Consider the following 12,303-nt stretch of genomic DNA (forward strand, 5'->3'; position numbering starts at 1 on the left):
GGTTGGCCCAGGATCGAACATTGTTTCGTTCTGCTGTGCATGGGGTCGCTATGAGTCGGTTCCGACTCGATGGCACCTGACAACAACAACAACCAGCACTTGTCGGTCAGTTTGTCATACTGTGGTAGCTTGTGTGTTGCTGTGATTCTGGGAACTATGCCATGAATATTTTAAATACCAAAAGGGTCACTCACAGTGAACAGGTTTCAGCTGAGCTTCCAGATGAAGACAAAAGGAAGAAAGGGAGACTGATTACTTCCAAATATTCGGTCATTGAAAACCTTATGAATAGCAGTGGAACACTGTCAGAGAGCAACAGAATTCTGAATATTTAAACACGATAAAGAGCACCAGAATATTGTCAGATATAATGCCAGAAGATGAGCCTGTCTATTTGGAAGGAACTCAAAATACAACTGGGGAAGAGCTGCCTGCTCAAAGTAGAACTGACAGTGATGACATGAATGGAGTAAAGTCTTTGGGACCTTCATTTGCTGATGGGGCACAACTCAAAAAGAGGAGAAACAACTGCAAACATCCATTAATAAGATCAAGGAATGCACTAAGTATGAATCTAGGAAAATTGGAAATAGTGAAAAATCAAATAGAACACATGAATATTGATTTCCTAGGCATTAGTGAGCTGAAATGGACTGGTATTGGCCATTTTGAATCTGAAAATCACATAGTTTACTATACCAAGAATAACAAATTGAAGAGAAATAGCATCTCATTCGTCATCAAAAAGAGCATATGAAGATCTGTTTTGAAGCACAACACTGTCCATGATAGGATAATATACACATGCCTACAAGGAAGATCAAGGAGCTCTGGTAGCGTAGTGGTTATGAATCGGGCTGCGAACTGCAAGGTCAGCTGTTTGAAACTAGCAGTTGTTCCGTGGGAGAAAGATGAGGCTTTATGCTCTCATAAAAATTTACAGCCTCAGAAACCCTGTACAGGGTCGCTATGAGTCGGAACCGACTCCACAGCACATAACAACAACAAGGAAGACCAGAAGCTCTGGTAGCATAGTGGTTACGAGTCGGGCTGCTAACCTCAAGGTCAGCACTCCAACACCATCAGCTGTTCTGTAGGAGAAAAGATGAGACTTTCTGCTCCTGTAAAGATTTACAGCCTTGAAAACCCTAGACAAGGTCACTATGAGTTGGGGCAGCCTCCACAGAACACAACCACCATCAACAGAAGAAAGACCAGCTAATACCACTATTACACACCAACCACTAAAACCAGTGATTATGAAATTGAAGAATTCTACCAACTTCTTCAATCTGAAATTGATCAAAGATGCAATGAAGATGTATGATCATTTCTGGTGATTGGAATACAAAGGTTGGAAACAAAGAGGAAAGATCAGTAGTTGGAATACATGGTTGGAATATGGGGTAGGCTATGGAATAGACAGACCATCAGTTGCTCAAATGCAAGTTCAGGCTGAAGCTGAAGAAACTTAAAACAAGTCCATGGGAGACACAATATGTCCTTGAGCATATCCCACATGAATTTAGAGATAATCTCAAGAACATATTTGATTAATTATACAATAATGACCAAAGACCAGAAGAGTTGTGGGATGACATCAAGAATATCACACAGGAAGAAAGCAAAAAGTTATTACGACAAGAAGGAAGGAAAAGACCAAAATGGATGTTAGAAGAGATTCTGAAGCTTGCTGTCTAGCATAGAGGTACTAAATAAAATGGAAGAAATAAAGTGGTAAAAGAGCTGAACAAATAATTTCAAAGTTCAGCTCGAGAAGACAAAGTCAAATATTATAACAAAATGTGCAAAGATCTGGAGTTAGAAAAACAGAAGGGAAGACTACACTCAGCATTTCTTATGCTCAGGGCATTGAAGAAAAAAATTATAGCTTTGACTTGCAATATTGAAGGATTCTATGGGCAAAACATTTTTTGATGCAGAAAGCATCAAAAGATTATAGAAGGACTACAGAGAGTCACTGTACCAAAAAGAAATGGTCAATGTTCAAACATTTGAAGAGGTAGCATATGATCAAGAGCCAATGATACTGAAGGTAGAAGTCTGAGTTGCATGGAAGACAATGGCAAAGAAGAAGGCACTGGAATTGATGGAATATAAATTATAATCTTTCAACAAACTGATGCGACATTGGAGGCACTCGTTCACATATGCCAAGAAATTTGGAGGGTAGCTACCTGGCCAACTGATTGGAAGAGGTCCGTATTTGGGTCTATCTAAAGAGAGGTGACCCAATGGAATTGGAAACCATTGGACAATATCATTAAAATCACATATAAGTAAAATTTTTCTAAACATAATACAAAAATGACTGCAATCATACACTTACAGAGAACTTCCAGAGGGTCAAGCCAGAATCAGAAAAGAACGTGGAATGAGGGATATCATTGCTGACGTCAGTCTCATCTTGGTTGCAAGGAGGAAATACCAGAAACATGTTTCCCTGTGCTTTATTGACTACGCAACGGCTTCTAATTGTGTGGATCATTACAAGCTATAGACAACATTGTGGAGAATGAGTATTCTGGAACACTTAATAGTGTTCATGAGGAACCTGAACATAGACCAACAGGCAGTTGTTCGAAAAAAGCAAGGGAACAGTGAATGGTTTAAAATTTGGAAAGGTGTGTGGCAGGGTTGTATTCTTTCACCATACTTATCCAATTTATATGCTGAGCAAATAATTTGAGAAACTGGGTTATATGAAGAAAAACATAGCATCAGGATTGGAGGAAGACTCATCAACAACTTGTGATATGCAGATTATAACAACCTTGCTTAGTGAAAGTGAAGAGGACTTAAAACACTTATTGATGAAGATCAAAGACCACAGTACTCGTTATGGGTTGTATCTCAACGTAAAGAAAGCAAAAATCCTCACCACTAGACCAGTAAACAATATCCATATAAATGGAGAAAAGATTGAAGTTGTCAAAGACTTCATTTTGCAAGCATCAAACATCAACTCTCATAGAAGCAGCAGTCAAGAAAACAGACATCGTATTGCATTGGACAAATCTGCTACACAAGACTAAGATGTCAGTTTGAGGACTAAAGTGCGCCTGATCCAAGCCATGGTATTTTCAATAATTGCATATGCATATGAAAGCTGGACTGTGGAAAAGGAAGAGCATAGAAGAATTGATGAATTAGAGTTATGATGTTGGAGAAGAATATTAAAAGCACCATGGACTGTCAAAAAAAAAAACAGATCTGTGCTGGAATAAGTATAACCAGAATGCTCCTTGGAAGCCAGAATGGCCAGACTTCATCTTACATACTTCAGACATATTATCAGGAGGGTCCAATGCCTTGAGAAGGATATCATGTTCGGTAAAGTGGTGGGTCAGTGAAAAAGAGGAAGACCCCCAATGAGCTGGATTGGTACCGTGGGGGCAGCAATGAGCTTGGCGTAGCAATGATTGTGAGGTTGGTGCAGGACCAGGCAGTGTTTCGTTTTGTTGTACACAGGTTCGCTGTGAGTCTGTACTGACTTATGGTACCTAACAACAACAACCATCTAAGCTTCTATATCCTAGTTAGAAAATTGCAGGTGCCCTAAGGCTATACTTATGTGTCATCTGATACTATTTCAATTGCCTGTTAACAATGAATATATGGCATGATTATAATCTCTTATACTCAAATGATAAAACCACAATGACTTCCAAAATGTAAGTTAAATTTATTCTTCCCCCACCCTCAATGATGTGTATCTTTATGTGATCTGGATAGTAATAAGTGATTGTCCTCATGTCTTACTTAATTTTCTTAGGCGTCCTTGACACTGTCTTGTACAAAAAGACCATGAATAACTTAGTTTTAATTTATTTGTTTGTCTCACTTATGCTTGATTGGAGCAATTGAGAAAAATTACATTCATAAATCTTCTTGCCAAGATAATTAATTATGCACAAAATACTCCAAGCTGCTTCTGATTTTCATTAATGAAGCAGATTATCTGCAAACTAAGATGCTGCTGTAGTTGAAAAGAAAGGTCAACTGTTCATCTTTAAATGTAAAACAAGTGCACAGTTTTACTTCTGAAAAACAGTGCTAAAGAAACGGTGTGCCATACTTACATTTGTCAGGCCATCACATCCCAATTAAGAAATTTTTTGAAAAGTACGTGATTTACATTTACACCTTTGTTGTTGTCGTTGTTTCTTACTATTGCTGTAAATCTTATTTAAGTTATCATCATTCAGGTCGTATCATTTCTTCTCCAAAGGAAAGTTAGCTGACCTATTCTAGTACAAAAGTGTTAGGCCATAAGCACTTAGTAGCTGAGAAGCACTAAATGCATCTTTAAAGAGCCCTTAAGTCCTTAAGAGAGAACACACATCAGATATTGAGACATCTACATCATTATTCATCAATAATCTTTGCTGCTGTAATTCACCACTTAAATTTCCTTCTTTTTTTTTTTTGAGAGAGAGAGATTAAAATGATTGACAAAGTTAGTAGTTTGTTAATGCAAGGTTTCACAGCTCCTGTTGTTGTTAAGTGCCATCAAGTTGGTTCTGACTCATAGCAACCCTGAGTAGGGTTTCTGAGGTTTATACCACTGACCTTGTGGTTAGCAGTTCAGTGCTTATCCTACAGTGCCACACCAGGGTTCCTTACAGCTTCTACCTATATCCCCTTAAAGTAAGTACAGAATAGAAAAAACAAAAACAAAACCAACAACCTTGCCTATCAGGTAGTAGGTCTTTGTCCTCCAATGAAGTATTTTCTGTATATCTCTGGGTTCTATAATATTCTAGGGTCATCATGCAGACCATCCAGAAACAAGATAGGCCCACAAAAACCAACAAAGTTGCACTCAATTTGGGGTCCTTGATGCTATTCTTCAACATTGCATCAACACTAAAATCGAACTTGCAGAAAAATGTTAAAACTTAGGGAAGATCATTATATTTATACCTACATGAATTTTTATAGTTCTGGAGGACAACTGATCAAGTTGGACTAGGGCAGTGGTTCTCAACTTGGGTTGATTTTTGCCACTCAAAGGAAATTGAGAAATGTCTGGATATATTTGTGGTCTGGATATATACTGGGGGCTGTGTTGCCTGTCATCTAGTGCTCAAAAACAGAGATTGTGCTCAACATCTTACAAGGTGCAGATTAATTACGACTCAGAATCGACTCACTGTAAAAACAGAGACTGTGCTCAACATCTTACAAGGTGCAGATTAATTATGAGTCAGAATCGACTCACTGAGTTTGAGGGGTTTTTTTGTTTTATTTTTTTGTTTTAAATGTCAATAGTTTAGACCATTGGTGGCACTGTAGGATAAGTACTGGGCTGCTAACCACAAGTTTGGGAGTTCAAAGCCACCAGATGCCCTGCAGGAGAAAGATGAGGCTTTCTGCTCCCATAAAGATTTACAGCCTTGGAAACTCCATACAGGGTCTCAATGAGTCAGAACTGACTCCTCAGTACCTAACCACAAGAATTTCAGAGTTTGAAAAACCCTGCCTTCAAAAGGGATGGTTGAATGACCAATCATCATTTAAGTCCTCATTCTTCCAGCCTGAAATAAGAACCAGATTATTTTAGTTTCATATTTGTTTCTGCTGGTGTGGCACTGTAGGATAAGCCCTGGATTGCTAACACGAGGTTGGCAGCTCAAACCCACCAGCTGTTCCTTAGAAACTCTTACAGGTTTGCTAGGATTCAGAACTGACTCAACAGCACTTAACAACAACATATAACATATTCTTCCAGATCAAAAAACCCCCTCTACATTTTTGCCTCCTTAAAATCCCATCACTTAATCTGAGAATAGGATTGTTATTGTTAAGTGATCTCAAGTCAGTTCCAACTTATAGCTACCCTGTATGGGGCTTCCGAGAAGCAGCTTGAAGCTTGAAGCTTGAAGCTCCAACCTTATGATTCAAACTGACCTTGTGGTCCAGCACATTAACCCACAGCATCACTCCAGGATGCCATTGGGGCAATTCAAAATGTTACAATAAATATTCCACCTATTTGAGCTGGGGAGTCCTGGTGTCAATCCAGGATAAGCATTCCCTGAAAGATAAGCACTCAGCCACAAGGCCAGTTTGAACAGCAAGGTCGGCAGTTCAAATCCACAGACACTCTTCTGAAACCCTATACAGGGTCGCTGTTTGTCGAAACTGACTCGACAGCACTTAACAACAACATTTGAGTCCAGGATTAAAAGAGAGTTCTGTTCACTCTTACAATCAAATGATTGGAATCAAAGAACTATGTGGCAGGTAGATTGACAATTGATCAACGTTGTGCCCGAAGTCTGGGTACTATGCTCTCAAAAACCTGCGAACGCGTTAAACACTCTTCCTCTACCTCAAAATAAAGCCCTCTAACCACTGAGTATCTAGCCAAGGTCAAGGTAAGATTTCTTCATACCAGACCACTCTTCAAAGAACATTATCACAATTTGGGGCTGACAACCCTCCAACTTTCAAGAAAACTACAATTAACATTTCAGAATTTCAAAGAAATGTGTCTAAAATTTGTGATCTGAAATGAAGTGAGAAAGAGAATGTAACAATAGAATACAGTCATTTTCAAAACTGCCCAAAGGCATTTTCCTAATTATAAAATCAGTATTATAATGAGAAGAAATAAAAATCTTGGTTTTGATGGTAACATAGTGGGTTACGTATCAGGCCTGCTAAACCACAAGGTCATGGCATTCAGCAGTTCTAATCTACCAGCAACTTTCACAGCCTCACAAGGCTTTCTGCTCCCCTAAAGATTTAAAGCCTCAAAAACCCTATAAAAGGTGGCTATGAGTAGGAACCGACTCAATGGCACACCACCCCAACTACTTGGTCAAACAGCATGATGTTTTGGACCAAAGACTTCTGAACCAAAGACCAAAGGATATGAACACAACTGAAAAACTGTTTCAGAGCCTGGTTAATCCACATAATAACCAAACTAAACTGAATCAAGGACATCACCAATATCCCCTTACGTTACCTGGTTTTCTTGTTGGTCCCACTGACATATCTGCATAACCTGCTCCAGCTCCTGCCGCTGTTGTTTCAGATACTTGTCTAGTTGTCTTCTCCTGTCTTGTAGCAGTTCAAGAAGGCTGTCGATCTTCAAGCAGCTACTATGAGCTCCCTGAATCAACTCGGGATTCATATTAGGCCCATCACATTTGAATTTCTCTATGAATTCAGTGAGTTGTTGACTTTTGTTTAGAAGGGCTAGAGATCTTTCTAAGAGCTCTAGAAGAAAATTAGAGATAAGAATAGAGAAATTAGCAAGCATTTATACAGTAATATTCAGACTCTTCATAGACTTTAAAGTACAAAAACTTCTTTAAAGTGTTCAAGAGCAAAGATATCAGTTTGAGGACTAAGGTGGACCTGTCCGAAGCCTTGGTATTTTTGATAGCCTCATATGCATGCAGAAGTTGGACAATGGACAAGCAAGACCATAGAAGAATCCATGCATATGAATTATGAGGTGGGAGGTGAATACTGAATGTACTAGGGACTGTCAGAAGTACAAACAAGTCTATCTTACAAGGAGTATGGCTAGAATGTGCTTTATAAGATAGGCTGATGAGGCTTTTGTCTCTTACACTTCAGACATGTTGTCAGGAAGGATAGTCCTTTGAGAAGGACATCATGTATGATAAAATGGAGGGTCAACAAAAATGAAGAAGACCCCAAACAAGATGGATTGACACAGTAGCAACAACAATGCACTCAAACACAACAACATTTGTGAGGTTGGTGCAGGAGCAGGCAGTGTTTTGTTCTGTTGTACATAGGGTCACCATGCATCAGAGCGGATTTGACAGCACCTGGCAATAGATTTTTTATTAATTATAATTCATACTACAATAAATTTAAATGTGTAAACATGGACTAAAGTGCCCTGGTGGCACAGTGGTTAAGCACTCACCTGTTAACCTAAAGATGAGTGAGTGGAACCCACCAACTGCTTCTTAGAAGAATGATGTGGCAGTCTGCTTATGTAAAGATTTACAGCTTCTAAATTCCTGTGGGGACAGTTCTACTTTGCTCTTTAGGGTCACTCTGAGTCAACTGACTCAACACCAAAAGATTTGGTTTTTTGGTTTTAAATATAAACTGTCAGTAATAATTGAAAGAAAGAGCTAGTCAAATTACCTCAGTCTAACAATTGCTATGTAGTAAAATTCTCTTATTACATGTTCTCACAGCAAAATGTCCCTCTCACACACAGGTCTTATCACAGGTAAAGTTTTACATTTGTATGCAGTATTATTTGGCTCACGTCTGTCTTTGTTACTAGACTTTCGTCCAATCAGGACAGGGACCATGACTCATCTCCAGCACTTAGCACAGTGACTGGCACAAGGGAGACGCTCTATAAATTTTGTAGAATGTTTGAATAAGGGGAGTTATAGATTCTGGAGATTATCAGTCCCCAAAGAAAAAGAACAGCTGAGAAAAAAGATTTGAAATTTTGAGGTGGTGTGTTGCTGTGGATAAGCACCAGACTGTGAATCACAGGGCCGGCAGCTCAAACCCACCAGCTGTTTCTTGGAAACCCTATACACGGTTGTTATGAATCAGAATCAACTCCACAGCACAACAACAAGTGATGATAACAGAAGTCAAGTTACCAGGCTGAGGAGTAAGAAGATAGTGATAAAGTTAACAAGACAGGGAACTCTTTGACACACTTGTTGGTCTAAGAAAAGAAAATAATAGGATACTATTTAAAAATAATACACTCTTTTGTTTTAGAATGAGGAGAACTGTGAAGAACAGCCATAGAATAATTCTTGTTACCTTACCAAAAATATTACGCTAATAAAAATGGACTGAACTAGAATGGAAAGCCATCTTCTATTATTTCAGTGTTCTTTCCATTGTACTATGGCATCCTTAAACTTGACAATTTGTCAAATTGCAGTGATTGTGCTGAGGTAATTGAGTCAGTTGCTTCTTTTAACTACTGCCCTTTATTCAAAAGCTAAAAGAGTGAACGAGACAAGCGAATATATTGTATAAAGACATTTTGAGATAGAAAGGAAAGAATCCGAAGTCCCGTATGATTTAGATCTGTTCAGTAAATTATCGCAATGATATCTGCTCAGAGTGAGGTGGCTGATCATGCACACTGGACAACTTGATTGTGAGTCAAACAGACAAGAAACAAAACAATCACAGATTTGAATCAGGACAGGGGATAGGTCAATTAAATGAGGTAGGAAACGCCAGGAGAAAATTTACACTAGATTAAGTCTCTTGAGCAAAGCAAAAGAAGCAAACATGAATAAGAGATAAAAAGGGGCAGAAAAGATCAGTATAGAACAAGTTCTGAGGGATTGAAAGAAATGTGGAAATGAGGTGCAGGTAGGTTATAGAGGACCTTGCAGATCTAACAGGAACATTTTAATTTGTGTAAGGTTTAATATAAGAACTGAAATGACAAATTCTCCCTGTATAGATACTGATTTCCTTTAGCTTCTACACACACATAGGGCAAGTGTGGGCAGGTGGCAGGGTTTGCCCATGGTATTTCTTTTGTTTTCCTTTCCATAACAGTAATACATACTTGTCTTTTTAAAAATTATTATTATTGTTAATTGGGTGAAGATTTACAGAGTAAATACATTTTCAATTCAACAATTCATACAAATTTTGTTTTATGTCATTCATTGCAGTCCCCACAATGTAACATCATTCCCTGTGTTTCCTGTTTCCATTCTTCTTCTTCCCTAATCCTTCTAAATTTTGTCCTTGGGTAAATGCTTTTGATAGTAAATGGTTGATTGTTCTAAAGAGTATGTACCTACCTAATGTTATTGTCCCTTTTGCAGATTCATTTATTGTTTAGATGAAAATTAAACCATGCAGGGTGAGTTCAGTTCCAGGCCTGAAGGGTGACTAAAGGCCATAGTCTCAGAGGTCCCACCAGACTCTATCTGACCACTAAACCTGATTTTTTAAATTTTGGTTTCACATTTTTCTCCCACTCTATCCAGAACCTTCTAATGTGAGCCTTTCAGAGCAATTAGTAATGGTGGCCAGGTACCATCCAGTCCTTCTAATCTCAGAGTCGTGGAGGCTGAGGTTCGCATGGCCCATTAGTGTTTTGGACTAAGTATTCTCATGAATCTTTGATCTTTCTTCATTCTCCTTTGCCCCAGATGGGGAGAGACCAATAGTTGCCCCTTAATGATCACTCACAGCTTTTAAGACCCCAGCTGCTACTCACCAAAGTAGGTCATAGAACATTGGCTGTGTGGACTATGTTATAGCAATTGACCTTGATGTCATCTGAGACAATGATCCTGAGCCTTCAGGCCCAGTGACTCATTCCCTCGGGGTTTGTTTATGGATAAGAAGCTTTTTTAGCTTTGCCCCCTGTATGCTGTACTATATTCATGGATACATTTGCAACATAGGTAAATACATAATTAGAAATACCCTTTGTCAAACCTATATATATTCATGGGTATGGTACCTTCTCCTTCCCTTATCTGTTCATCCTGAGTTTGTATCTATTAATATATTATTGATTTTAATATTATTGCAGATAATAATATGCATCTATGTTGCCTTTAAATCTCGTATTACTTTCAGTGTCTTCCTTAGTCTTGATCATTTTGTGTTGACCTCCCCCTTATTGTCTATTGCTATCCTTTTCACCCAAGCTAATATGTGTCTACCCTCTAGTTGGTAAAGTGGAGGGTCAAAGGAAAAGAGGAAGACCTTCAATGAAATGGATTGGCACAGTGTGGGAAGCAATGGGCTCAAGTGTAACAATGATTGTGACGATGGTGGAGGACCGGGCAGTATTTCCTTCTGTTGTGCATGGGTCGATATGAGTCAGAGTCAACTCAATGGGAACTAAGAGCATAACAACAACCCTCTAGTTAGTGACTTGCCCTCCTTTTCCCAGACCATGGTAACTAGCATAGAACGATCTTTTTACATGAAAACCGTATCTTGCAATATAATATTAGTCTTCATGTGACTAATTTCACCCATCAGACTGTCTTCCAGGTTATCCATGAAATGAGGTGTTTACATTTATTTGTGCATTATTCAATCATGTGTATGTGCCACAGTGTGTTTGGGTTCTAGACCCTTGGAATGAGTAAAGCTGAGTGCCTACAAGGACTGGCTTGAAGAATAGACCCTTTGTGCATTCATAGACTAGCTAAAAGAGCTTTGTAACACTTGCCCCAGCAGGGCAGAGGCCAAGGGGCCATATGGCTGGCAGGCTGAAGAAAAGAGTGAGGCATACCTGCAGGATGGCAAACAAGAGGTGTTCCTGACTGGAGAATTGCTGCATTCTGAGTTTTTGTGATCTTGAATTGTACCCTGTTCACTTCCCTAGTAAACCCCATAATGTTGAGTATTGTTATGAGCTCTGCATGACCATTACAATGGATTATAGAACCCAGATGTGAAGCAGAGAGTGCTGTGGGAGGGATGGTTGGGGTCAGAACAGGGATAAGAAGGTTAGAGGGTAGAGTCATGTCTGACTTCGTCATAGGAGTCTTGGTCTGATTTTGAGTTTGATTCTCTTTCCCCTTTGTGAAACCAGAGGAAGTCAAACATGGCCATCACTTGGCTTTACAGCTTGTTTGTCCATTTATCTGTTAATGGATATATAGATTGTTTCTATCTGTTTATTCTTGTGGATAGCACTATGAGCATGGGTGTGCATATACCTATTCATGTCATGACTCTTATTTCTCTAGGATATATACCTAGTAGTGAGATTGCTGGATCATATGGTATTTCTATATCAGACTTTTAAAGGAAGTGTCATTCTGTTTCCCACAGTGGTTGTCCATTTTACAATCTTACCACCAGTGAATGAGGGTTCCAAGCCCTCAACAACCCTCACCAGCATTTGTTGCTTCCTGTGTTTTTCTTCATGTGTTTGTTGGCCACCTGAATGTCTTCTTTGGTGAACTACCTGCAGATGTCCTATACTTATTTTTAACTGGATTATTTTGTTGTTGTTGAGGTGTTGAAGTTTTCTATAAATTTTAGATATAAGTCCCTTGACCAATATGTTATTCCCAAGCAATTTTTCCTCAGTCTTTGGGATTTTTCTTAACTTTTAGTAAAATATCTTGATGTACATAAATGTTTAGTTTTTAAGAGGACCTAGTGATCTAGGTTAAATCATTTGTCTTGCAGAAATCTATCATTCGTTCTCCAGCATCATTTCTATCACCAAGTCCAAATTTTCCAACTATTGGTCCTTCCTCTTTGCTCCCAATCTTTGCATTCCAATCACCAGTAATGAGCAAT

At 38.8% G+C, this 12,303-nt stretch overlaps 1 protein-coding gene across 1 annotated transcript in view; it reads right to left on the reverse strand.

Moving 5' to 3' along the window:
- The window catches only part of CCDC141 (coiled-coil domain containing 141), a 331,211-nt gene that overhangs the window by 204,523 nt on the left and 114,385 nt on the right, over nt 1-12,303 (reverse strand). The window contains exon 5 of the mRNA XM_006866703.1: nt 7,001-7,254. Coding sequence (XP_006866765.1) covers nt 7,001-7,254 — 254 coding nt within the window. The remainder of the gene's footprint in view (nt 1-7,000; nt 7,255-12,303) is intronic.

Source organism: Chrysochloris asiatica, unplaced genomic scaffold, assembly GCF_000296735.1.
Source record: "Chrysochloris asiatica unplaced genomic scaffold, ChrAsi1.0 scaffold00094, whole genome shotgun sequence".
Classification (NCBI taxonomy): Eukaryota; Metazoa; Chordata; class Mammalia; order Afrosoricida; family Chrysochloridae; genus Chrysochloris; species Chrysochloris asiatica.